The sequence below is a fragment of the Microtus pennsylvanicus genome, chromosome X (genome assembly GCF_037038515.1).
Source record: "Microtus pennsylvanicus isolate mMicPen1 chromosome X, mMicPen1.hap1, whole genome shotgun sequence".
Classification (NCBI taxonomy): domain Eukaryota; kingdom Metazoa; phylum Chordata; class Mammalia; order Rodentia; family Cricetidae; genus Microtus; species Microtus pennsylvanicus.
This window is the reverse complement of record NC_134601.1, coordinates 119821549-119849483: the sequence shown is the minus strand read 5'-3', so window position 1 is coordinate 119849483 and position 27935 is coordinate 119821549. Positions and strand designations below refer to the sequence as shown.

Sequence of the window (27935 nt, the reverse complement as noted above, 5' to 3'; positions counted from 1 at the left end):
GCCAGCCTGCCTAGCTGCGGGAGGAAACCTCCCTCCTTCTGTTTTGATTCCATCCGGTTGGCCGCGCTGCGTGAGCGAGTGTCGTCATCTGTGATTCTACTTCCGCTCCGCTGTGGGAGAAGAGAAGGCGGTAACATGGCGACGTTGGAGCCGGCTGAGCTTCCAGTGAAAATGAGGTATAACACAGCAAACGATGACGAACTGAGGCGACCTAGGCCGCCGCCGCGCGCGTGGGGACGATTATTAATCTGCTTTTGCCCAGAATCCCTGGCTGTACTGGGCAGCTGTAGTTTGGGGGAGGCGAGGAGGGGAGAAGATGGAGGACGTCTGCTATCGGGGATGGGAGAATTGAATGGCGGGTGTCGGGATGGCAGCACGGGAAGGGCGCCTGCCTCCTCCGCCTCCGAGTGCTGTCCTTGACAGACCACAGAGGCCGTGCTTAACAGTCCGTGGCTCACACCGTGCGTTTGTGTTTTCCAATCTTCCAGCCATAAGAAGTCCAGGGCTGCTCGGCAGAAGGAGAAACGGAAGAAACGGCGACAGGAGCTCGCCCGATTGAGAGATGCAGGTAGGAGAAACCTTCTTTCTTCTGGGTATGAAATTACCCCCTCAACCGCCCCACTCCCATCCCCGCTTGAGCTATGACCTCGAATAGGCTGGCTTTAAATAAAATTCGCTGTATAGCCCAGGGTGACTGAACTTCTGATTCTCCCGCCTCCCTCTCCCCAGTTCTGGGGTGACAGGAGTGCGGCCACCATGCCAGGTTGCCTCTGATTGTTTGCTGCGTGCTAGGCATGGCATCCCCAGCCCTTGCGATTGCTCCCCGTTTCCTGCACAGACCCGAGGTGGAAAGCCATCTGTGCAGCTAGCCACCATGCTGTTTGGCTTTCAAGTGACAGAACCTGATATTTATGATTTAGGTTTATAAACTTAGTAGATTTGTAAAAATCAGTACGTATAAATGCAGGCCATAGGGTTGAAATCACACAGCAGTTCTAGGTTATGGCTACCAGTCATACCACAGAGGCCGTGCTTAACAGTCCTTGAGAAAGAACTAGCCCGGGAGAGACAGGATGTAATGTGAAGGATGAAAAGAAAAACAGTGGTAAATTGTTGATATTGATGACAAAGTCCTTTTCCTTTAAGCCTGAAGATGAGCTGTTAAATTTCTTAAGCTTACTTTGTCTCCATTGTCACTGCCTCCCCCACCTCCAAATTTAAATTTTGAATAGAAGATATAAAGTTTTCTTCTACTGGAACTATTTTACCACGTTTTTATTTTGAAAATATAACAATGTACAGAAGTTGAAAAGAAATAGGACATTTAAATATTCATGCTTCATATAAATTTGCCAAATGATTAAGTAGTTTTTTTTTTCTGAACCCTTTGCACAGCCTGAGTATCATTATGGAACCACCGATTTAAAAAAGTAACGTGGGCCTGGAGCGATGGTTACGCTGACTACGGCTAGTGCTGCATGCTTTTAATCCCAGCACTTGAGAGCAGAGGCAGGGGGATCTCTGGTGTGAGAAGTCCTTCTGTTTATGTATTGCTTTTATGGTTAGTGAATAAACGAATCTGCTTCTGGCCAGTGGCTTAACAGAATATAGCCAGGCTGGAAAAGATATATATAGAGAGAGTAGGCGGAGTCAGAGGGAATCCATGTAACTGCCTTCAGGAGACATAGGCACTGGAACCTTGCTGATAAGCCACAGGCACTTAGTAATACACAGATTAATAGAAATGGGTTAATATAAGATATAAGAGTTAGTCAGAAATACGCTTAAGGTATTAGCCAAACAGTATAGCAATTAATACAGATTTCTGTGTAATTATTTCGGGGGTCTGGGCAGCTGGTAAATGAACAAGCAGCCTTCCCCAACAGATCTCTGAATTTGAGACCAGCCTGGCCTACACAGAAAAGTCCTCTCTCGTTTGGTGGCTATCCCTGGGAGGCCTGCTCTTTTTTAATTGAAGGGACTCAGGAGTTGATCTGGGGAAGAGGGGCGGTGCAGGGAAGGGACTGGGAGGATTGGAGGGAGGGAGGGGAGGTTCAGGGAAGGGGCTGGGAGGATTGGAGCGAGGGAGGGGAGGTGTAGGGGAGGGACTGGGAGGATTGGAGGGAGGGTAAGGTATGAAAGAAGGACAAAAGTTTGTTTTTTTTTTTTTTTAAAAAAAAAACACTTGACTGTTCTTCCAGAGAATGAAGGGTCCGTTCCCAGTGTGAAAATACTATCCCTTTTAAGTATTTTAAAAACATTTTGGAGGTAGGATCTGTAACCCTGGAATTTACTGTGTAGATGTAGCTGGCCTCAAATTCAGACACCCGTTTGCTTCTGCCTCCTGAGTGCTGGGATAAAAGGCGCGTGGCACTGCCTTAATTTTAGGTTTTTACCGTCATTGTAAAAGTTAGAGATTTATGCATTTTCCATGAATAAAGACTCAGTTTAATAAAACATGTGAATTTCTACAGAATTGGCACAGAATGAGGAGGAAGAAGATCCTATTGCTGAAGAAAAACGATTGGAAGAAGAAAGGCTGATGGAGGAAGAGAGGTCAGGACTAATTGAAACACTTAAAGTCAACTGTTGGGTTATTGTAATATTATCCATCTTTACCAGCTAGGAAAGGCTTTCTGTATAAAATCCTGTAAAAAATACCTCTTATAAACCAAATCTCTAGCCGACAGGCTAAAATTAGATGTTTTTTTTTGTCTTTTTTCCCTTTCTTTCTCTTTTGTTATTCTTTTTCAGGCTGGTCTCCCCTTCCTGCCTTAGCCTCCCGAATGCTGGAATTACTGGCTTCTGACATCATACTGTGTTTTTTTGTTTTTTGTTTTTTTAGTGGAAGTATTGTTCATTGCTCTGCTTTTCTTTTCTTTTTGTTTTTCAAGACAGCGTTTCTCTGTGTAACAGCCCTGGCTGTCCTCAGACTCACTTTGTAGACCAGACTGGCCATAAACTCGCAGAGATCCTCCTGCCTCTGCCTCCTAAGTGGTAGGATTAAAAACATGTGCCACCACTATCCGTCTTTCATTGCTTTTCTAATTGGTAAGTAAACGTATTTATATTTTAGTGTTGACACAAAGACCTAATTCTAATAACACTATGTGTTATATGGATGTAGCGTAATTCTTTATTCATAATCTATAGTCCTCTGTAGTTCATCAGACTGGGGAAGGTATGGTAACTTCTCTTGCTGTGGCGGTAGGAATGAGAAACAGCTGTTCCAAATTGTCTATTTTTTCTTATTTTTATTTTTGTAGTTTTTGTTTTTTCAAGACAGGGTTTCACTGTGTAGCCCTGGCTGTCTTGGAACTGGCTACTCTGTAGATCAGGGTAACCTCTGTTGTCCAAGTGCTGAGATTAAAGGCATGTGCCATCACAACCTGGCTTCAGTTGTCTCTTTTAGTCAGGGAGTGAGCACTCATCTTTTTCCCCCTTTCCCTTATTACTTAGCCAGGAACCGCAGTCTATAAGATACGGGTTCATACTCAGCCAGGAACTGCAGTCTATAAGATACGGGTTCATACTTAGGGTGAGTCTTCCCTCCTCAGTTAATACTCCCGGGAACTCCCTCACAGGTATACCCAGAGCAGCATTTCCTAGATGATTCCAAATCTACTCACATTGACAATGAAGATTTTAAATGAGAAGCTTGTGCTCTTGAATGTCTGGGATGTACCAATCTATGGTAACATTATCTTTTTGTGGGGAGGGGTGTTGTTTGTTTTATGGGGGGCTAGGGTCTCGCTATGTAAGCCCAAATTAGCCTAGAATTTGTCATCCTGTTTCAGCCTTCCAGTTGTTAGGATCATCGACATGTACCTTCTGGCTATTCTGTGCCTTTAAAAAGTCAGTCATCATTACAGCGTTAAAAATCCTGGTATCTTTCTCTATAACCTTAGAGTTAAGGGATTCCTGTGATTTGCCTTCGACTCTTTAAAGTGCTGGGGGTGGGGAAGTGCCACTGTGAGTTGTAAGCATGTCTTAAAAGTTTTAAGGGAGCTGGAGAGAAGACTCAGTGAGTCAGAGCACTTACTTTGACTCAGGTTTGTTCCCAGCATCCACTGGCACACAGTCATCTGTAATTTCCGTCCCAGGGTATCCGATGCTTTCTTTTGGCCCCTTTAGGCATGCATGTGATACCGATGTTTAGATGCCAGCAAATGTTCATACACGTACAAATGAAAGTTTTAAGACAAGATGAAAAGTTATAAAAATAAATTAGTAAATGTAGATTTAGCCAGTTGTAATGAACACCTTTAATTTTAGCACTGAGGAGACAGAGGCCGGCAAATCATAGAGTTTCAAGCCAGCGTGGTCTGCATAGTGAGTTCTAGGATTGCCAGGGCTACATAGAGAGACCCTGTCTCAAAAAAAAAAAAAAACCAAAACAAACAAAAAACAAAAAGAGGAGGAGGAATTAGTAATGGTAGTGGGCAAAGAAAGCATAGACCAGGAAGAATAATACCATATGAATGTGGAAATCCATATAGATGTTGCTTTGAGATGTTTTCCTGAGATAAAGTCACTGTTACTTTTTACAGGAAGAAAAGATGTCACAGCCATAAATGCTATTGAAAGGGAATAGTAACTGTCACTTATTTCTCTCCAGGAAGATAGTTGCTTTTCCAAAGGCCATGCCTCCTCACTGCTGTACAGAAAATACCTTAAGATTTTCATGTTGTATTTTGGTTTCCTGTCTTTGATACATTCTAGAAATTCCCATTTGTTTTTACTGACTGCATCTTTATATTAACAGGCAAAGATTGCATGAAGAATGGTTACGGAGGGAAGAGAAGGCACAAGAGGAATTCCGTGCAAAGAAGAAAAAAGAAGAGGCAGCTCGAAAACGGAAGGAAGAACAAGAGGTAGAGTATTACATAGCCTGCTAACTGAGTAAATACTGAACTGAAGTAAGTCTCATAAAGAGCTGTTTGTTAGGACAGATGGCTCAGTTGTTGAGAGCACTGGTTCTTCTAAACGACTTGGGTTTGATTTCCAGCACCCTCAAGGTGGCTCACAACCACCCAGAAGTCCAGTTCTGGGGGATCTTGTGGTCTTTGGGGCACCAGGCATGCACATGGTGCAGATACATGCAGGCATGACACCAATACACATTAGAGTTGTTATTTGTGGGGCTGGAGAGATGGCTCAGTGGTTAAGGGCACTCACTGGCTGTTCTCCCAGAGGACCTGGGTTTGTTTCACCACCCATGTGGTGGCTCACCACTAACTGTCTAAGTTGAGCTCCAAGGGATTCCGTGCTCTGTTTTGGCTGCTGCACGTGTACCCTCACATGTACATATGTTCACAGGGACACTCATACACAAAATCTCCGGCACACACCTTTAATCCCAGCACTTGGAGGCAGAGGCAGGCGGATCTCTGTGAGTTCGAGGCCAGTCTGGTCTACAAGAGCTAGTTCCAGGACAGGTAGGGTTGTTACACAGAGAAACCCTGTCTTGAAACAAAGCAAAACCAAAACAAAATAAATCAAAAAAAGAAAAAAAAAGAAAAAAGGAAGTTGTTTTCTTGTAGTTGGGGATATAGCTCTGTGGCAGAGCTCTAGCCCAGCATGTGCATGGCCTTGGGCTCTAGCCTCAACATTGTGTAAACAAAAAAGGAGCTACATGTGTTAACATTTAGAAAAAAACTGATATTGTCTCTTTTTCAATGACCACTTTTTCTAAAAATTTTCAGCCATTTACTCTGTAAACTATGTGTTTTTAAGCATGAGTTAATAAGTGACTTTCTCTTTTTTCCTTTAAAGAGAAAGTTAAAAGCAGAATGGGAAGAGCAGCAGAGAAAAGAACGAGAGGAAGAGGAGCAGAGACAGCAGGAGAAGAGAGAAAGAGAGGTGACTTCTATCGTGGGAGGATAGAGCCCTGCATATCTTCTTAGGGTGCACGTGTGCATGTAATGGGCTTGTGGAATTGGCAGTGGGCATGTCAGGGCTGGGGTTTGGTTTTAATTTTTGCTTGTGTTCTGTTCATTTGGAAAGTGTCAGTTTTTGTTAGGAATACTCTAGACTAGCTCCCATATGTTTCTCTTCTTTGGGTTGTGCAATGGCAGATTCCTTTACTCACATTACCTTACCTTTTATGTTGGAGATGGGTAAACATTTTCCCCAAGGGGCAGCTAGTCAATGTTTTAGCTGTGATGTCTGTCTGGCTTCTGTGGACATCCAGCTCTGCCAGTGCACCCTAAAGCAGACAGAAATAGTATGTATATGAATGGATGTGGCTGTGTTCTAGTAAACCGTTTCTGTAAACCGGGCATCTGGCCCTGCTCTACACTCTGTACCGCTCTGTAGCAAGTGTTAACTTCTCGATGATTCTGTTGTGTATGTGTTGACTTCTTCACAGAAGAACAGTATCTTGACTAGTTTGCACACTTTCTTAATTCATATGCAACCTAACTGCTAATGGCATCTCAGCAAGAATTAGTTTAATAGAATCAGGATGTTAGGAATTAAGGAATTAAATAGCTTTGTCATTGCATTTGCTGTTCTATCTAACTTTGTTGTCAAAGCAAATGGCAGTCATTTAAGAAATTCCAAGGGACCTTCTGTTTGAGAAACCTGTGAGCACTCTAGGACATAATGCTACTGTCCTTTTCTTACATGTTTCTCTTAATGCTTATGCTTAAATCTTTGTTAAAAACCTTTCCTTAATAACCCCCACTATTGCTTACAAAAAAGGAAATTCTGTATTGTATTTGCATATCTCGTGTACATTTTATGGGTTTGTTTTCCTGCTGGCCTTCAACAGTGTATTTCTTTCAAATATAACACGGCTTATCTTCCCTTGACTGATTCTTGAGGATGTTCTTTATTCCTTTTTTCTTTAGCATCACCAAATTTGAACGGCATGATATTCCGTAGTCACTCATCTTAGAATGGGAAGAGATATATGTGTCATGGAAAGGTAGCAGCCGTCTCCACAACCAGTTTTGTGTCTTAGGTGGCAGATCCGGTACAGGGTGTTGGCACCCTTGTTTGGGCACTGCCTTTTAGATGAGGCAATTTCCAAATGGGGATGTTAGGGGCACAATTGTTTAGATTGCCAGTACCTTACAGAGATGAACCAAGTCCTGTTTTAACAGTAGAATATTCTTCAACTTTCGTGGATCAGTTAAAAGCTAAGGCTTCTTCTAAATGCTTTTGTTTTAAAGGGAGCCTGGTTAAGAAGTGGGTAAAATGAAATCCATGTATAAAGCACATACATATAAAGGAATGTGCGATGTGTGTTTCTTTGCGTGCCGGACACTGCATGGGTGGACAGAGACAGGCAGTGAAAAGCACGGTCTCGGCTCTCCTAGAGTGACCTTTTCTAGATGGGAGGGGCAGAGGGCGGTCAGCAAAACACATTGTAAGAACAGTAGGCTCTATAAAGAAAGAAAGGATAGTGGAATAATGGGGGTCAAGATACTTATTTGGATTTCCTGGCCAAGGAAATCTCTGTGGAAGTGGTGTTTGAGGTCATTAGCACTTGAGTGTAGGGATAATGGGAGGAAGGAACGTGGAGGCACCTGAAACTTAGAGACCACAGGAGACTGGGGTGAGCCCTGGGAGAAAGTAGAGAGGATCAGAAGGGCAGATCATGCAGAGCCTCTTAGGTTTTTTTTTTAATTAAAAGTAGATTCTTCTCTCAATACAACTAGACCAGTCTCCCCTCCCTCTACTCCCCCTCTCCCCAGACCCTTCTGTTTCCTCTTTAGAGAAGAACAGGAAGAACAGGCCTCCAAGAGACAAGAGTCAAAGAGGGCAAAACAAGATACAATAAGACAAGGCAAAAGCCCTCATCCAGGCCGGACAAGGCAACCCAGTAGGAGGAAGAGAGTCCTAGGAGCAGGCAAGAGTCAGAGGTACAGCGGCTCCCACTGTTGGGAGTCCCACAAAAACACCAAGCTAACAGCCATAACATGGCGCAGAAGTCCTGGTGAAGACACAAGCAGGCCCTGTGTTTGCCTAGTCAGTCTCTGCCCAGGTTATTTGAGCCCAGGTTACTGTGTTGGTGTCACCCTCCTTGGGATTTGCTGAAGGAGGCGGAGGCAGGAGGATCACGAGCCTCTTAGATTTAAAAGTTAGGTTTTATTTACCATACTATGATGAGGGCTTTTAAACAAGGGGTGACTTCATCCTGTTAGCAATGTCACCTCCAACAGAGCACCCCAATTTCTCTACAAAGAACATGGGCCAGAGAGGAAATAGAATGACCAGTTACAGTGGGCCGGAGATAACGGTGGCTCCGATGAGGACAGAGCTTCAGACAGATGCGCACACAGTTACCAGGGCTGACTAGATGGCAGATTGCATGGCAGGGAGAAGGAAAAGGAGCAGAAGTCATGTTTTAGATGTCATTTTTGTTTGATTTTCTAAACAAATGAGAAAATGGCAGTGCCAGTGACTGGGGATGTTTAGGTTTGGAGGATGAGGGTGCATAGGTGGAGATCTAGAGGTCCCTTGAGGGGCTGGGGTAGAACTTACTAGTGAAAGTAAAACCTTGAGTTTGATTTCCAACCCTCAGCCAAAACCAAAGCCAAAAGAACCTGTTTTGATCACATTCAACTACGATGACTTGGTTTGTTTTTCTTTTTGTTGTTGTTGTTGTTTGGCGTGGTTTGGTTTTTCAAGATAGAGTTTCTCTTTGTAGCCCCGACCATTCTGGAACTCACTCTGTAGACCAGGCTGGCCTAGAACCCCGAACTCCACCTGCCTCTGCCTCTCACGGCTGGAATCAAAGGCCTGCGCCACCATACCTGACTGCTTCAATGACTTTTAAGTTGCCAGGACCAGGCAGACTTACCAAGTAAGCAGCTAAACACAGTTGTATATATGGTTTTAAGGTGCCAAGGTACCTGACTATATGTATTTAAAGCCAACTACTTAGAGATTTATTGCTACCTTGTTGGACTTCCTTTATCTTACTAAAGGTTTGAGATTTCTCTTAAATCCTAATACTACTCACCATGTCATTTTTGCTTCTGTTAAATAATTGTGATGTTTAACCTAACTTTTAAAATATAGTCATTGATATCTCAAGAGCTAGAACATGGTATTTATGTACAGATATGCTACTGAAGCTATTATGACTTCAATATTTGCAATGTGCTCTATTCAAGTTTTGTATTTGAATAAAAATTCTAAGCTATATATCTTTTGAAAGCTTTTTAGGAGGTGTATGCTTAGAAAGGAAATCAGAACCAGAATCCTTTTGTATGTGTGTTCACGTGTGGGTTGTCATATATGAGATTCATAACTAGAGAAACCGGACATGACTTACCTGACATCCTGGTTTTCATTAGTTCTATGTTTGCACCACTTATAGGAAGCCGTGCAGAAGATGCTGGATCAGGCTGAAAATGAGGTATTTTCACAATCTTTCATTAAGACTTTGAGTTAGGTAGAGGTGCACGTTCCAGTCATCTAGCCCTGGGGAGGCTGAAGCAGGAGAATGACAAGTTTGAGGCTAGCCTGGGCTACATGGAGAGATACCGTCTTAAAGATTTTGAGATCAATTAATATTTCATTAGGAACAATAATAGTTCCAAAAACATGAGTTTTGTGGTATTTTGTTTGGATTACTTCTGTATACCTATACCTGGAATCACTTTTGTAACCTTGCAGTTATATAACAATAGAAGACGGTTGATGATGGTATTGCATCACCCCATGGGCTATACTTGTATTAAGTTCTAAAAATGTATGTGAGTTACATCACATACTACCGGTCCCAAATGGTTGGTTTACGCACCTTGATTCAGAGTAACTGTACTTCTCTCTGGTGGCTCCCTATGACCATGGACCCTTTTAGAATAGATGGATAGAAAGAAGACCTTCATGACTGTATCTGGTAGCATTAAGTAACCCCCAATCAAGGAAAATGACTGGGAGCCAAGAAAAGAAGAAAAGCTCATGTTTCTAACAATTGCCCTTAAGATTTTATTGTAATTTAACTATGTATGTTTATATATGAAAGCATTTTTCTTCTTGATTAAAATATTTGACTATTTGGACAAACAAGTTTTTGATGGGCTTTTACATCATCAGTTAAGTCGTGGTTATTTTTAACAGTTGGAAAATGGTGGCACCTGGCAGAACCCAGAACCGCCCATGGATGTGAGAGTATTGGAGAAAGATCGAGCCAATTGTCCATTCTACACAAAAACGGGAGCTTGCAGATTTGGCGATAGGTAATGGATTTTGCTTTGTGTCAGAATGAAATGATGGAAAGTGTCGGAGTTTTGGAAGAGGCATGGGCTTCAGTGTGAAATGTTCTCCATAAGGTATGTGGTGCCTTCTTGCCCTGCCTACTCGATAGGTTTAACAGAGTGGATCCTTTGTATTTCATAGCCATAGGAAGACCTTTTTCTTCTTCTTTTTTTAATTGAAAACAAGATTTTCTTCATATAATAACATTCTGATCATGACTTTTCCTCCCCCAGATCCTCCTGGATCTTTCCCTACCTCTTCACTCACCAGAATCTATACCCTTTCTTTCTCTCATTAGAAGACAGACAGACATCTAACAAATAAATGACAAACCAGAATAGTACAAAATAACAGAAAAAAACCCAGAGGAAAAAAACAGATACAGATGTAGAATACACATTCTCATGCACAGAAATCCTATAAAAACACAAAACCAGAAACCATAATATATAAGCAAAAGGCCTGCATAGTAACAGAAGAAATGCCTAGACAAAGCATTATGAGACAAAAAAAACTTCCAAAATACTACTGAGTTTGTTTTGTGTTGACCAACCACTGGGCTTTTTATTTATTTATTTATTTATTTATTTATTTATTTATTTATTTATTTATTATTTTTTTGGTCTCCCTGTGTATGTGCCACCACACCCAGGAATCATTTGGTCTTTTGAGATAGTCTCATAGAGCCCAGGCTGGCTTTGAACACTCTTTGTAGCCACGATTGGTTTTGGACTACTGCTCATCCTGCCGCCACCTCCTAACTGCTGAGATTTCAGTTGTGTGCCACTGTGTCCCATTTATCTTTTAGTTTTCAAGAATAATAGTTTGGGGCTGGAGAGATGGCTTGGCAGTTAAGAACAGGTACTGCTTTTTCCGAGGACCTGAGCTCAGTTCCCACAGCCCATGTCAGTGTCCCGGGACACTCCAGGGGGATCTGACATTGTTCTTTGACCTCAGCAGGCACCTGTACTCATGCATACCCCCCACAAGTACACATAAATAATGTTAAAATCTTTTTAAAAATTAAAAGAGAATAGTAGTTCTCAACCCTGGACACATAATGGAATCAAGTAAAAAAGGAAAAAGGGTTAACAAAATCAGTCTGTCTCACCTCAAATTGAGTGACTCGGGATTTCAGAGGCTAGGGTAACTCTAGTTTTAAGGAGCCTTTAGATACTGGATTTGATGGCTGGAATTGTGAATGGCCAGAATATCTGGGAAAGGGCTCAGTCTGGTAAGAGGTAGAAAGGCTCCTTTTGTGGATCTGTGGAACTGAGGGAAGGAGGCTACCCTCCCTTTGGTACCTTAGGAACGTTTTTTTTCCCCTAAATTCATTCTCAAAAAGCAATAGTAAACCATGATCTGCTTATGAGCCAGTGAGATGGCTCCGTGGGTAAAGGTGCCTGCTGCCAAGCCTGGGGACCTGAAGTCGATCTCTGGATCTGCGTTGTGAAAGGAGATAACGGACTCCTTTTAGTGTTGCTGTAACTTTCGCACTTGTACCGTGGCGTGGGTCCAACCACACAGTAAATAAATAATGATCTGCATAAAACCGCTGCTGCTAAAGCAAGATGCTGGACAGATGGCCTTCCAGGGATAAATGAGCCCCGACTTAGTTCACATTCACACGGGTAGTTGAGCCAAGCTGCCTTTAAGATTTGTGATGTGTCTCTAATTTCCTTGAGATTTAACCTTGGAAGCCAGATTTAGGATTCCCCTGTTGGACGTGAGAGGACTGGTGTATTGAATAGTTTTATGAATACTGGACATATAATCCCTGTGGAAAAGGGAGTGGCCTGTCAAATTCCATCTCTGATAGTCGTTCAAAAAAAATATAGGCTGTAGTCAGATTAGTTTGTGACCACTTCTTAGCATTGTCATAAGGCATATGAGATTTTACCATCACACTGTCAGAGTGTGAGAAGAACATAGCTATTTGCATTGTCAAGTGCTGAGGTGCATAGAACTGCATAGTTAGTGGTTATGAAAGTCAGTGCCGTCCTTTCATACAGATAAACTGTAGTGTTTCCCTTTGGTGGAGAGGCTGGATCATTTGCTCCAAATAGCATAGCTGGATCATCTCTATTAAGGATCGGCAGATGCCAAAGAAATGCCTCTGTTTCTTTCCTTTTCTAACAAAAGGAGGTCTTGGTCCATAATCCAGGCTGAATTCGAACTTGTCATGTTCCTGTCTCTGCCTCCTGAGTAGCTAGGATTCCAGACATATAAAGACCATGCCGGGTAGAGAAACACTTCGGAAGCTTGCTTTTGTGTGTTCAACTTTTTGGTTATAGTTGATTCTTTGACAATTTCATACATGTCTAAACTATATTTTGGTCATATTCACCTCCATTACCCTCTTATTCTCCTCCCACTCTCTGGATCCATTTTTCCCAATACATCCTCTTTCTGTTTTTATGTCTTTTTTAAATAATGTCTTTTCTTTTTAAAGTAATCCACTGAGTTTAATTAGTTTTGCTTGTATGTGCATGGTTATTTATTGCATCATTGGCAACTTCCCAGTAGCTGCATCCCGGAAGTCCCTTATCCCCAGCAGCTGTTGATGGCTAGAGACAAGGCCTTTAATACCTCACCCCTATCAATGCTAGAATGTTGATGTGCTTGAATTTATGCAGGTGTGGTGTCTTAATGTTCTGTTGCTGTGAAGAGACCATGGCCTAGCCAAGACAACTCTTCGAAAACATTTAATTGGGGGCTTGCTTATTATTTCAGAGGGTTTAGTTCATTATCACCGTGGTGGGAAGTAGACAGACATGGTGCTGAGCAGTAGTTGAGCACTTTATATCCTGATTCAGAGGCCATAAGGGGTAGAGTGGTGGGGGTAGTCGGGGAGACAGACAGACTGGGCCTGGTGTGGGCTTTTGAAACCTCAAAGTGACACACCTCCTAATCCTCTAAACAGTCTACCATCTAGGGACCTATATATTAATACATGAGCCTGTGGGGTTCATTCTCATTCAGACTGCTACATCTTACAAAGGTAGCCATAGCTGCTTTGAGTTCACGACTGCAGTGGCCATGCTGTGTGCTAGAAGCCGTGTCTCACAACATTCAGTCTCATCTACCAGCTCTTACATTTTCCACCCCCTTTCCATTCCTCCATGAGCCTTGGAGCAGTTTAGAGTTGAGCATTCAGCAGGCACTTTTGCTCAGCAGTTTGGCCAGTTATTAACCACTGTCCACCACAAAAGGAGTTTCTCTGACTAAGGTTGAGAACAACACTAATTGGGTGCTAGGCTGCAGAGACACCTTAAATATATCTTTTTGTTTTGTAACAGGGTCTTACTCTAGACCTCTCTGTGGATCAGGATGGCTATTGTTCAGACCAGGGTCATTGTATCACTCTGTCTCTTGCAGTATTTCCTACTCTACAACTTACTTCCTAAGTTTTTCTCTCCCTAGGTTTGTTTTACTGATTTTGTTGTTGTTGTTTTTCGAGACATGGTTTTCTGTGTAGTCTTGGCTGTCCTTGATGAAACTCTATTACCAGGCTGCCTCCCAAGTGCTAGGATTAAAGGTGTGTGCCGCCACTGCCCTGTATTACTGTTTTTTAATTAGAACCCTAACCAGGAAAAAGTTTATTTAGGACTTTGCACTATTTAGTTCCTCCTACCAGTGCACTTCAGGAGAAAGGAGTAAATAAGAGAATGAACTCATAAATGATTTTTTAAAAAATTTCTCTGGAATAGCCTAGTCAGCTTTACTTTGGTCCATTTTAAACTAGGAAAAGAACTTGTTCTGCACAGTTATTGGGTACCTTCTGTGAATAAAAAATTAAGTTATATTTATTGTACTTTATATTGACCACATGCCAGGTTAACCCAGCTCTCTAGGATCAGGCTTTTCTCAGTCACATGATTTGGGGAGGTGTGCTTCTTTATGTTTCAGTTGCCTTTGTGTTTTGACTCTTTTTCTTGTGGTGGTAAAATATCCAGCAGTTTAAAGGAGAGAGGGTTTATGTGGCACACAATTCCAGGCTACAGTCCATGATTGTGCAGAAACCAAGGTGGGAGGAACTTGAAGCTGCCAGTCACATTACTGCCGGAGTCAAGAGCAGAGAGCTGCGATTTCATGCTTGCATGTGTATGCTCAGTTTGACCTCTCCATTTTAGATAGTTCAGGATCCCCTGCCCAGGGAATAGTCCCACCCATGGTTAAGGCAGGTTTCCCTACATCAGTTAAAGTAGCAAGGCAGTCCCGCACAGACACTGGCTGTCATGGCACTTGCTATGCAGAACAAGTTGTCGTAGAACTCGTAGAGATTAGCCTACCTCTGCTTCCTGAGTGTTGGGATTAAAACTGCCTACTGGCATGCCCAGCTTAAACAATGTTTTAATTATCATTACTATTTTGTGTGTGTGTGAGGCAGAGACAGAGGGAGGAGGGAGGATAAGTAGATCCATGGATCAGATCCGGATCATCAGGCTTTATGCAGCAAGTATTTTTACCTACCGAGCCACCTCACTGGTCCAGGTTACCGTATTCCCTAAGTATGTAAATCAGTTGAGAATTGTGTACAAGCAAAATCGTATTGCTAATTCTCACCTTGAGTCTCCCATGCAGCTTCTGATTCCCGTCACTGCAGTCTGTTACACTGTTGGACCTTCTTTTCCTATGGTTCAATGTGGAGAGATCATTCCGAATATAGTCAAAAGCTCCTGAATGGCATATGACCTTAGAAACCATTCTCAATCTTTTATTTCAGTGAGAAACAGTCTTAGGACAGTTTTCTTGTGTGCTGTAACTGGATATCCAAGCAGTGTTCCTTATCTCACAGTTAAGTCTAAACAACCATGTTACAGAGTTTTTGGTAAGTTTTTAATGTTACTTTTAGTTATCGGACAAGTGAATTTGCTTGCTTTCTTCCGCAGGTGTTCACGTAAACACAACTTCCCCACGTCAAGTCCCACCTTGCTTATTAAGAGCATGTTTACAACGTTTGGAATGGAACAGTGCAGGAGGGATGACTATGACCCCGATTCAAGCCTGGAGTACAGTGAGGAAGAGACCTACCAGCAGTTCCTAGACTTCTACCACGATGTCCTGCCGGAGTTCAAGAACGTGGGAAAAGTGGTTCAATTTAAGGTGTGCACAGGTTGGGAAGGGGCCGGGCACACCTTCCCATAAAATATCCTATAATACAGGGCAGAGCTAGGGCTCAGGCTGTTAGCCTGGCTCGAGCCATGTGCCAATATATGTCTGGCCTGGGGCTGAGCGTGCCAGCAGTTTGTAAATGCCACTCAAGTCTCTTCCCGTTCACCCCCACTCTGGCCAATGCCATGTAGATACTGCAGGAAGTCATTCACCTGTGCTAGCATGTTGTTGGAATGCTAGAGTCTGGGTCGGGAAGGGCCCTTCTTCAGTGCCTTTGTGATGTAGCTCTGTCCAGCAGTTTGACTTGATTGTCAGGCTTGCTTACCTAGCCATGCAAGCCTTTACTTAGCTGTTATCTGCAATGGACATGGTTCCCTTCCTCTCCTTTCAGTGCCTCACCTAGCACAATGTTACATATACTGTCATTCAGTTTCACTCAGTAAGGTGAGGTCTGGCTGCTGCTCTTCCTGGGACACTCTGAGGGAGCCCCAATACGTAGGCCTCCTGCTTATCTTGATTTGATCATATCTGAACCTGAATGACTATTATATGAGGACAAAGAAAATGCCCCTTGTTTTGGAGAAAAGTAGGAATAAAGCTGTAGATTTTTTTTTCTTTTTGACAGAAATGAGGTATAAGCTGGGCAGTGGTGGTGCATGCCTTTAATCCCAGCACTCGGGAGGCAGAGGCAGGCAGATCTCTGTGAGTTCGAGGCCAGCCTGGTCTACAAGAACTAGTTCCAGGACAGACTCCAAAGCAACACAGAAATCCTGTCTCGAAAAAACTAAACAAAAAAACAAAACAACAACAGAAATGAGGTATAGAGTTGGAATAATGAAGCGCCATAGACATAAGAAATCTGAGATTACAATTTACTTTACAGATTTAAAATACATTCTTGAAAATTTGTGTTCCACATAAGGGGAAATAAAACATAGTGTTATAAAGAGAAAAAGGGCAACTAGAATAAGGGGATTAAATGGGGGAGGAGTGTAGGCTTTTTTTAAATTAAATTTAAATTAGTTAAAAGAAATGTGTTTTCCTCTGGAGCTGGCAAGATGACTCAGCGAATAAAGGCACTTGCCACCAGGCCTGACAACCCGAATTCAGTCTCCAAGACCCACATGGCGGAAGGAGAGAACTGCCTCTTGCAGACTCTCCTCTGCCCTGCACATGAGCACAGCATGCACATGCAAATAAAAGTGTAAAACAAGTTAAAATTTTTCTCTAAACTTTTATTTCTGTGGCATGTGCCTTTCTATCTTCTCACTAAGAGCAAATGATACCCACTGAAGTGGAAGTGTGTGGTCATGTCTGCCGCGTTTCCCATGGAAACAAGTTTGTTTGCTCTTCAGATGTCTTTTTATCTCTGTGTGCCTCTCAACAGTGAGATTGGCTAACAGCAGTGGTTTCTCATACGGCCCTGTTACTGTTTCTGTGAAGTGGTGATGGTGAAATTGTATTCAGAACTTCAGATTGGTAGCTCAGTCATAGAGTGCTTACCTAGCATATATAAGGCTCTGGGTTCTGTCCCCAGCACAATGGGGTAGGGCTAGTGGGTTTCAGGGAGGTTAGTGGAAGTTGTGTTATTACATGTAACAGGCTGCATCCACTCACCACAACATTTTTTTCTCGAAAGCAAACAGGATGATAGAAGTCATACTAATCCCATTGACTGTTACAAATGAAAAGAAACTTGTTTAGGAAATTTGTGAGAAATGATCACAACATCAAATTCATTATGGAAAATCAATGGCTCTTTGGAAACCATGGAACTAAATTATTAATATTTTCATTACGTGTCTCTGACGATTGAACCTAGGACGTTGTACATGCTGGGCAACAGTGCTGTACCACTTTTTATTTTTGCAGCTCAGTCTGGTCTTGAACTTGTAGTAGTTCTCCTGCCTCCACTTTGCTGTTACTGGGATTTTAGGCATGTGCCACCAAGCCTGACTAGATTAAGTGAATTTTAAGATCCCTAGACATGGTTGACATAGACTCCTAAGGCCCTTTATTCTTCTTTCTAAAGATGGTGTTACAAATCGAGTAGGAGTCTTGTCTCCCTTTGGATGTTCTAATGACAACACCCTGAAACAAAACATTGTAGCTTCATTATGAAGATAAAAGCTAAACACTAGTAGGAATTTTTGTTTTGTTTTTCTGTTTTTCAAAACAGGGTTTCTTTGTGTAGCCTTGGCTGTCCTGGAACTAGCTCAATAGACCAGACTGACCTCAAACTCAGAGATTCCTCTGCATTTGCATCCCAAGTGCTGGGATTAAAGGCATGCACCACCATCCGGCATGGTAGGATTATATGTCATTTTATACAATTGAAGGCAATGATCAATTGTTTAACCGTACTTATAGTAGGGGCAACACATGAAAATGAGATATTCTTCACACCTACACACCTACATGGTATAAATTGTATTAATTTCACGATTGGGCAGAAGACTCAGTACAGCTGCCTCTCAGAGCAGCTTGTGCACTTGCTAGCAAATTAGGGATCTATAAATTAGCATGCTTTTGTTTACGAAGACTGTAGAGGTTTTTATACCTACAGAGACAACTTTGTGAGGGGGAGAGTGGAAGCACTTTGCAGTCATGAGTAGATACAGAAATGTGATTTGATATAGCTAGTATACAGTAGTTGAATCATTAAGCTTGTATTGACACTTTGAAAAAAAATAAAAATACCATGTATATAAAAAATGTAGAGCTAGGCATGGTGAAGCTTGCCTTTCATCCCAGCACTTGAGAGGCAGAGGCAGGGAGATCTCTGTCAATTTGAGACCAGCCTGGTCTCCATTGTAAGTTTCAGGACAGTCAGGATTATGTAGAGACCCTGTCTCAAAAACAAGGTTAAACAATTTCAAAGGTACAAACCAATACTAGCAAGTGTGTCTAGACCTTTGACATTGTGACATAATGTTATCTACAGAGTTCATGCCTGAGAACTGCAATCGAGTTACAAAACAAAAACAAAAGGATTTATTGAACTGTGATTTTTGTGTTTTTCCACGTTCATAACTGTCAACATGTGGCTCACAGGAGGCTATGTATTGGACTCACCTGAATCAGTATGTATAATTATTATATATACCATTTTGGTTAGTATATATTTATATATTTATGTATATGATGTATTTTCCCTATCTGGCACATACATAATTTATGTATGCCTAAATGTGTACATTTGTCTTAGAAATCTACACATATAATATACATATGTATTCCAGACAGAAACAGCCCATGCCCCCACCTAACAAATGCTTTTAACTGCGGAGCCATGTTTCCGGTACTCTGTTTTTATATATCTGTGAAGCATTTCGTACTTTTAGGGTTTAAAAATGACAGACAAGGCTCAGTGGAGATGAGGCAGTTAAGGTCTGCAATGTTGTTAGGTGCTTAGATATGCCTTGAGTTGATAAGCAGGTGTGCTGATCTACATGGACTCTTCGAGGGGCTAAGCTTGGACAAGATGCATTTGGTAGCTGGCTTCTTTTGGAAACTTTTTTTTCTTTTGTTAACATCATTCTTTGTTCCTTAGGTCAGCTGCAACTTGGAACCTCATCTGCGCGGCAATGTGTATGTTCAGTACCAGTCGTAAGTATTATAAACATACATGCACCTTCATGTTTCATCATACTTAGGGTATTATGTTCTTTTGATGTTGCTGAATATATAGCTTCCCTATGCATGGTACTTTTCAAAATGTCAATATGAAGAGCTCACGGTGAAGTGGCCAAGTGTTGAAAATAATACTTTTTCATTTTTTGTATACTTAAGTAGTTTTGATTCTTTTATAAATATGGTTTTATATATATTTTATAATTCTCACAACTAAAATACAAAGTGAAAGGGGGCTAATTAGAATAGAGTAGAAAATCCCTAAGGTACAAGGGGTTAAAACTCCAAATAGTCTTCATTTGACCAGCTAGCAATGTAGTTCCTGTATCATTCCTGGATGTATTGTCATTTCTCTAAATGGTACCATGGCTGATGGTTTTAATTAACCATTGTAATAAGAAGAATAGCAGTCCTAGCTGAGAAGCATGGGTTCTGCAGATTTAATGGTCTAATCTTGCAGATTAAGAAGCTTTGATACCAGCCACTTGCCTTATGACCAAACCTTTCAGGGGGTTAATGACAAAGGTCCCTGAATAAACTAGGCTGTGGGAACCTGAGTACTCTGAAGACTTCCTAGGCAGTATAAGACCTGAACTTGGTAGTCCTACAGTAAATGGACAAGAGGGCTAATTGAGAATAGGTTTGTTCTACCTATGAGAGTTAAAAGCACAACCTTTGATTTTTGCTTCCAAGGGAAGAAGACTGTCAAGCAGCTTTTTCTCTTTTTAATGGACGATGGTATGCAGGACGACAGCTTCAGTGCGAATTCTGCCCAGTGACCCGGTGGAAAATGGCCATTTGTGGTAAAAAGCCAATGTAGTGACACCCCTCCCCCACTGCTGCACTATACAAAGGAATCTTATAGGGAGAAAACAATGTTTTAAAGGGATGAAGTACAGTTTTTGTCTCACACTACAGATGAGCAGAGTGGTTATGTAAAGGACACCATAGTTTAGATCTGTACAGGCCTGTGGGTCACTCTATGGTTGCAATTACTGAGGTCACAATAGATTGGTGACAGAATTGCGGCTTGAATCTCAGTCTTCAGACCCCCAGTCGTGGCTTCTGTGTGTGACAGTGCAGTGTCTAAACCAAAAGGTCCCCACATGATCCGCACTGCAGTTTCCAAGGCGTTTCCTATTCATTGGTTCTTTTCACTTGAGCTGGCTGTTTCAGTCGTGATCCCTAAGGAATCTTCCACCATCAACACCACAAACATTACCCGTGGCTAACACTTCCCACGTTATTTGAAGTCATGCTCTTGTGCATTTGAGACCGTTAGTAGGTGTGGATCAGTTAAGTTGTACATTGGGTGCTCTCAGTTCCACTGACTCATCTGAGCTCAGCAGCCAAACCAGGAAATGATTCAGCACTGCTGAGAGTTACCAGCTGCTTTGAAGGTTTCACCATGTTCCGCCTTCTAAAAGCATGCTTAGACAAAGAAGTGTAGAAGTTCCCCAGGCGAAGAGACACAGAGCTCTCTTAACTCAGGGGTATGCTTCTGCCTGCTCCTTGTGCTTCGCCACTCTTCCTTCTCAGGTGCTTTGTATCAAGCAAGTCTAATTCTTTAGCAGCTTTTTCTTAATAAATGCTGTCATTACAAACAAATTACGATGGACATGGATGATGTCGTTTTCGATTCCAAAATTGGGATAAGCCAAGACAGGATTGTGAGTTCAAGGCCAGCATGGGCTTTATATAATGAGACCTTTTCTTAAATAATTAATTGGTTAATTAATGTGATAGCTATCAAAAAGCAGGGGTTACAGAGATGGCTCAGTGGTTAAGACCACTTGTTCTTATAGAGGATCCAGGTTCAGTTCCCAGCACTTACATGTTGGCTCATCACTGGCTGTAATTCCTGTTCTAGGGATTCTGACAGCTTCTGACTCCATGGGTAGCAGGCATGTATATGGTTCACATATATAAGTGCAGGCAAAACACTCATATATATATATATATGTAATAAACCTTAAAAATTTAAAAATAAATAAAAAAGCTGGATGGCTGGATGGTGGTGGTACACATCTTTAATCCCAGCACTCAGGAGGCAGAGGCAGGCGGATCTCTGTGTTTGAGGCCAGCCTGGTCTGCAGAGTGCGTTCCAGGACAGCCAGGGCTACACAGAGAAACCCTGTGTTGGGAAAATGTGTGTGTGTTTGGTATTTAAAAACAAGAACCACCATTACCCTAAGTTCAAGGGTTGGGCAGATAAACAAGATGGCAGTGTATTTTTTTAGGCACTTAGTTTTGTTAGTTCCTCAAGGTGCAGTGTGAGTCCAGTGATATCCTTGAGTATAACTTTGAAACCTCAAACTAGGAGTCTTATTTCATTTCTAACAACAATTATTATTATTACTAATAATAAACTTCAGAAATATCTTCTTTGGAGAGATCCCTAGGTGGGTGCCCATTTTTAGCCACATTACATCTTTTATTAGTCAGCTCTAGAAATTTCTTGATGGTTCTATATATACCAGTACCCGATCCCAGAGGTCAGCTGCAAATGCTAGCTCGTTTTATTTACCTTCAGCCACAAAGGCTTCTTTCTTTTTTGTTTTCCCTCTTTCTTTGTATCTGTGTGTTTGGAGACAGGACCTCATGTATTGCAGGCTGTGGACATTAGTGTGCCATCATACCTGGGTATTATGTTCTTATGTAAATAACATTGCAGGATCCCCCACCTATGTTGGACTTTTCCTGACTAACATATGCTTTCAGAAAACTGCTAATATATGGATTGCAAAGTCCAGTTCTTGAGTCAGTGGATGATGTCACTATGCATTCAGTAGCACTCTGTTGACACCACAAGACACAGATGCTCTGATTAATTAAAACTAGTTGGTGACCTTTTTAGGGTACCTTGTAGCATTTGAGTGTTCTTGCAACCATAGGCAGCAAATGAGGGCATCAGTTTATCTACATGGTACACTATAAGAAACAGTGCAGACACACCCAGACTTGAGAACCTCATCTGCTTTCAGAAGAATGACTTACAGTAATGCATAGTGATAATCACTGCCTCTTCACTCGCCCTCACAGGCTTATTTGAAGTACAGCAGTGTCCAAGAGGAAAACACTGCAACTTTCTTCACGTGTTCAGAAACCCCAACAATGAATTTAGGGAAGCTAATAGAGACATCTACCTGTCTTCAGATTGGACAAGCTCCTCCTTTGCTAAGAATTTGGAGAGGAGGGAAAGGACCAGTCACTATGATTACTACAGCAGGTCAAGAAGACGAAGGAGCCTGAGTCCAGACCTCTCCCACAAGAGAAACGGTGAATCTGACAGGAAGAGCAGTAGTATTCACAGGGGTAAGAAGTCTCACAGACATGTGACAAAAAGCCGTGAGAGGCGCCCTTCACTGAGCAGAGGAAGAAGGAGGAGGGATCACAGTCCAGGCCCCTGGAGCCAGAGCCGCAGGAGCCGCAGGAGCAGGAGCCGGAGTCGAAGTAGGAGCCGAAGTTGGAGCCGGAGCTCATCGAGGTCCAGGAGTCACGGCCGGAGGAAGTCAGGTAGTAGAGACAAAACCACCCAGAGTCCCAAATCTAAATAAACTTGGTTGTTTTTAAATATCAATTTGTCTTTCTATGGCAGCTAACTCACCTGTGTAGTTTGACAAGGCTAGCTAGATACTATGATGTAAATCATACTTTTTGATAAATTGTATTTATAATAACATGAAATTACTTGTAATCCTAACTTTGAGAGCATCAGTTAACATTAGAGTAATACTTTAGTATTTTTTCGTTTTCTATATTTTTTTCTCTGTGTAAATTATCACAAGTATGGAGGTCAGAGGACAATTTTCAGGGGTCAGTTACACAGTGAGATCCAGGGATTGAACTGAGGTCATGAGGCTTTCTCACCAAATATCTTTACCCTTTGAGCCATCTTGCTAGCCCACCTTGTTATTCTTAAGTGTCCATACCCTTTACTTTTGGTTTATGCAAATGGGCATTTTGCTAACATGTATTCGTGTGCACTACTTGTGTGCCTAGTGCCCACGGAGGCCAGAAGATGGCGTCAGATCCCTTGGACTGGAGTTACAGATGTTGTGAGCTGCCATTTGGGTGCTGGGAATCGAACTCAGGTCCTCTGGAAGAGTATCATTGAACCATCTCTCCAGCCCAACACATTATATTTTAATTCAAAGGTCACATATGGCTTTAATGTTTTTCACTTGTCTCATTTCATCAATCCTGATTCTGTAGTCCCATAATTCGTATTTTTACTTACCACATAGAGAATAATACATCTACATTTATTTGACAATATCCCTATTGTTGGATTTTTAAAGATGACCCTCTTAGATTTGTTTGTTCTTCACCTGGGGGCTGTTGTGGTGTATATCCTTTTTGAATAGTGTGTTGTGAAAGTTATTTATATACAGGCATCTTGTCATTTCCCAGAAAATTAGAGTCACTACTGACTCCATGCACTTTAAAACAGTCCTGGTATAATAATCACAAAAGAGTGATCAGCGGAGAACTGAATGTAGGATCATGTATATTATCCCCAGCGTTCCCAAGATGTTCTCCTCTCAGTCTTTCACTGTCACTCTGGACCTTGAGATTCAGTCACGTGGTATTTAGCAATCTGACATTTGAGAATTCATTAAAGATGCATACAGGTTGCATGCAGTGGCTTATGCCAGTAATCCCTGCAATTGGGGGCCGAGTGGTGAGGGCTAGAGTGAGACTCGGCCTCATTTCCGGAAAGAAAAAAAGGCACAAAATGTTAAAAAATGTTTAAGAAAATGCTTTGAAAATGTTTTGATTCTAAATGCTTGCTTCACACTAAAAATTATGGACTAGGTTCACTAGGTTCATTAATGCTGAATAATTTTAAGTAAATTCGGTATTTTTAAAATACTGTTCAAACTTCAGCCAAGATTATGTAAAGATTGTTTTGTATGTGTGATGTTGAAGCTTCCAACATGGTAGGCAAGGGCTCTACCACTGAGGTACATCCCCAGTCGTAAAGCTAAATATTCTTAGATCATGATGGAAAGTGAAGACAACTGAACAGGTGATTACCTTCCCCTCAAATGTTAGTTGGCCAGTACAGACTGCAGGGGAAGTTGAGAAAACCTGTGACTAGATCATTACCCCGACAGTGACTTTGAGCTTACATTTACTCTAATGATCGGGTGCCTGTGTGTCTGTGCTAAACCACTTACCACTCAACTCCACATTACTGACAGAAGCCCTCAGGCTTTTCAGTGAACAGCTGCACTCATAAAAGCCCTTTAAATCTACAGATGACTGTTCAACTTCATTTGCTGAGAATCCTTTCCTCATTCTTAAATACCTCAGGCTTAGAATGTACCGGTTTCTATTTGTAGTAGCAGAAGGCCCCATAACCATTATCACTGCTGTAACTGGAAGTTTTGACTTGTTGCTTACATTAGGCAGCACAGTCAGCAAATTAGTCTGTTGCATGTGCTAGCACTTCCTCATGTAGGAGGTGAGGATTCATCATTTGGATATTATTTGATTATCCGGAGTAATCTGAGTTGCTAAATCAGAAAGCGTATAGAAGGCAATTGCATCAAGGTTTTAAAAGTGGCATTTATTAATTGAAAATAAATGTGTTGTAAGTTCTTGATAGCATAGAATTCATGTGATTTTTTTTTTTAATGAGCTGGATGTACATGGAAATTCCTTGACTCTTCTGCCGTTTTTGTGTGTGTCTGCAAGCACTATCACATTCCAGTGCAGGGAATGGGGTGTCAGATGAGAGGGATTGTCAGCACTGTATCGAAAAAGCAGAACCCTTCTTTCAACAGCTCTCCCTAGTTTGACAAAACTTTTGGAGATAAGAGAACCACCACAGTGTTTGTAGAACATTTATTACTATTAATCGGTGATGTGATAAGACAGTGTTCAAGTGGCTTGAAAGTTGTTCACAATCACAGCAAAGCTTACTCCAGCCTAGCATATATAGGGCAAAGTAGAAATCAGGGGGAGGTATTCAGGTATGTGTCAGTATTTATAAAAGTGATGCCGAGCATTTATATAGCTTGAAAAAATAGAGGGCCAACTTATGCCATTTACTTCACTCAACTCTCACTTTGCTCTATGAAAGGTATCTTAAATTTCCGTAAGACTTCCAATGACTAGGCAGTGATATGGAAGGAAAGGGAACTGCTGTCGAGTTTGTAGCACTTATAATTGGAAGGAAGCAATGGGGAAGCAAAAAAAAAAAGGCTTTAACAAGCACTCCAGAAGGAACATTCATGCTTTAGATTATGACTTTATGTAACACTTCGTGAAGTGAGAAACATACCTGGTAATTTACCATCCTACTTAGTTTGGGGCATTGAAAATAATTTAGTAGCTACATGATTATGACCACTAAAACTTCACCTTAGGAGTCGAATGTTCCTTGGCCTTAAAAATTATGTGCTCAAGATCAGGAAAGTCTTTGTTCCCTGTCCCACTTATTCAGAATACTTAATTTTATTGTAAAATAGCATCATTCTAAGTTAGTCCTCTAAAGCATCGATTCCCTTTGTTTAAATGTATGTTGTATCCAAATAAGGTTCTTTGGTACAAATTTGGCTGCTTAAATTTTCAATAAACTTTCTTTCATTTGATACGTGATGTGTAGATTTCCTTTCTTCTTACATATACTGAAATACTACTCAAGTCTGGTTTCGTCAAACCAGGTTTCACAGAATTTAAGTTTCCTTTTTCAAGTATAGTAGTAAATGTATTTTGCCAGATTGTTGGGTATACATGAATATAGACATATCATTTTTATATATGCACATAATTATGAGACTGACTTTAAAATGTCCAGAAGTGTTACTTTTTCTACATCTTTCTAATTTGTATTTAGGTCCCTTAATTTATCATTTGATTAACCAAAGTTCCCTTTAAAAAAAAATTGGGTAGGCCTGAATGAAGCAGCTTAGCAAAACAGTAATACTGACAAGACATCATCTTACACCATTAGCTAACATGGACATGAGAGGCAGTGACCATCTACAGTATGTGAAATGCCACAAGAAGTCATCAGCAAGGGAGGACAATTATGTCAGTCCAATTTCTTCAAGAACACTGCGTGGGGTTTCAGCTTCCTGTGGAGGAAAAATGTGAGACTCTGGTAAGTAGATAGAGGGAGAGTTTTAAGAAATGAAAAGCTCACATGAAGGGCATGCTCATTTCAGAGATTGAAGGAGGCAATTCTATTAGTGACAGCCAGTGGTTTTCAAAGATGGATGCCTAAAACATTGAAAAATGTTTTCAGCATTTACTAAATACCTAATTTCTGAGCTAGGCACCACTGCAATAACAAAAAGCAATCAAGCCCATTGTAAACTGACTAGCAATGTATGAAATTATATACAGAAAATATTAAAATTCAAAATGTCTCCCAAATAAAAAGCCCCTCTTCACAATTTCTAGTGAGTCATTTAGAACTTTTAATAAGGTTTGCCTTGTCGCACATTATCTAGAGAAATGTCTACGTTTCTTAACTGTCTACTGCAAATGGTTTAGAAACAGCCACCTTTCTATCCTTCCCTTGGGCAACCACTGGCACTGGTGGAGGTGACATACAGAAGAAACACTATGAAACAAAAAGCCTTTTTATCTCAGTATAAGAATGAATATTTGTTTTTAAATGTAAAAGCTAAATCACCCAAATCTAAAAAAGGTATGTTAAAATTTTCCAAACTGGCCAATTTTGTACACTACAAAAATAAAAAGGGACCACATAGGTCAGTGATTAACTATTACTAGCAATTTTATACTTAAAAGGCAACATTGTTCCTTTAATAGATGAAAACAATGTAAGATTTTGTTATGCAATAAAACTTACTTTTGCATCCTAATCAGGAGACAGCACAAAACAAGGAAAAGGAAAAGTATATTACATCAGAGTTCTTAGAATGTTAGGTTGAATGGTAGGAAATGCACTATATAGTGTAATCTTAAATGACTTACAATCTGTGGTTTCCATATTTGGGAAAGAAAAATAGTACTTACCTTCATGTGTTGAGATTCCGTTTAAGGCTCAATGCCTGAGTTAAAGAAAGTGCTTCTAAGTATATTAGCTGATAGTTACACTACTAAAATCTGAATGAAGGGATTTAGCATTTAGTACTAAATATTACAGCCTAAAAAGTTCATAGAATGCCTGTTAGTATGCTTGTCTAGTAGTGAGAAATGGGTGAAAATCAGCTTTAGTGAAAGGACATTTTTCCAGAAGGTAGTATAATCTATGAAGTAAACTTGCTCCTGCCCCCAACTGAACTTCAATGTGATCAGGTGACAGATCTAAGATGGAGGAGAAAAGAAAAAGGTAAACATTGCCACAAGAATGTAATCACCTAACTAGGAATGTGGGGAAGTGTATGGCATCAAAAAGTCCATTTTTGGTTTTTGATGGCAAGGAGTACAAAAACAAAAATAATAGGCTTGCTAAAAATTGAGACAAAAGGCCTATGAACCATCCAGTATAAAATTTCTTTGGATCTAATTTAACAAATATTAAAAAGGCATTGATTCCCCTCCGATCATTAGGAAAAGCTGAGGCAGGCCCAAAACAAAATGAAGTACTTTCCATTTTGTTTGTTGTGGAACTGATCTGCTAGGAATACACACAAGCATTAGAGATGAAATGGACACAAGTGGGTATGAGGTTGGTAAATGAGCGCTCTGTATGGGATTCTGGTTCGTCTGTTTTCATGATAGTTTAAGGCAGTGGAATAGTGATGCCAATGTCTTAGGCTTAAAAATGTTTGGCTTTAACAAATACATGGAGAGTGACATCTGAATTACTAAACTTATTTCATACTGTAGGCTCAGAAATGGTTAAAATGGTGAATTCTGATATTTTTTTTAAAAACTACAACTTGAAACATTACTTGGAAAAATGAAAATATAAAATGTTATTTTATCAAAAAGGATGGAGAAGAAAAAAGTCATTCACATCAGACAAAGTACATGAGAATTTA

At 41.0% G+C, this 27935-nt stretch overlaps 2 protein-coding genes across 3 annotated transcripts in view; one reads left to right on the top strand and one right to left on the bottom strand.

The window, feature by feature from the left end:
- Zrsr2 (zinc finger CCCH-type, RNA binding motif and serine/arginine rich 2) lies at nt 1-24820 on the top strand. The gene is made up of 11 exons (XM_075956585.1): nt 1-176; nt 489-568; nt 2475-2556; nt 4766-4874; nt 5776-5862; nt 9335-9373; nt 10081-10199; nt 15111-15324; nt 18887-18942; nt 19660-19769; nt 22009-24820. The coding sequence occupies exons 1-11, from the start codon at nt 136-138 to the stop codon at nt 22521-22523; spliced, it is 1452 nt and encodes a 483-aa protein (XP_075812700.1). The 5' UTR covers nt 1-135; the 3' UTR covers nt 22524-24820.
- The window catches only part of Ap1s2 (adaptor related protein complex 1 subunit sigma 2), a 26125-nt gene continuing 22994 nt past the window's right edge, over nt 24805-27935 (bottom strand). For both annotated transcript variants that reach the window (XM_075956589.1, XM_075956588.1), the window contains one exon: nt 24805-26054. Coding sequence is in view for 1 of the 2 variants with exons in the window: in XM_075956588.1 (XP_075812703.1) it covers nt 26007-26054 (48 nt within the window). In the remaining variant the exon portion in view is untranslated. The remainder of the gene's footprint in view (nt 26055-27935) is intronic.

Coding starts and splice junctions, on each gene's coding strand:
- Zrsr2 (XM_075956585.1), top strand. CDS start 136: ATGGCGACGTTGGAGCCGGCTGAGCTTCCAGTGAAAATGAG. Junction 9,374..10,080: donor TGGATCAGGCTGAAAATGAG/GTATTTTCACAA, acceptor TATTTTTAACAG/TTGGAAAATGGTGGCACCTG. Junction 18,943..19,659: donor GTGTATGTTCAGTACCAGTC/GTAAGTATTATA, acceptor TTTGCTTCCAAG/GGAAGAAGACTGTCAAGCAG.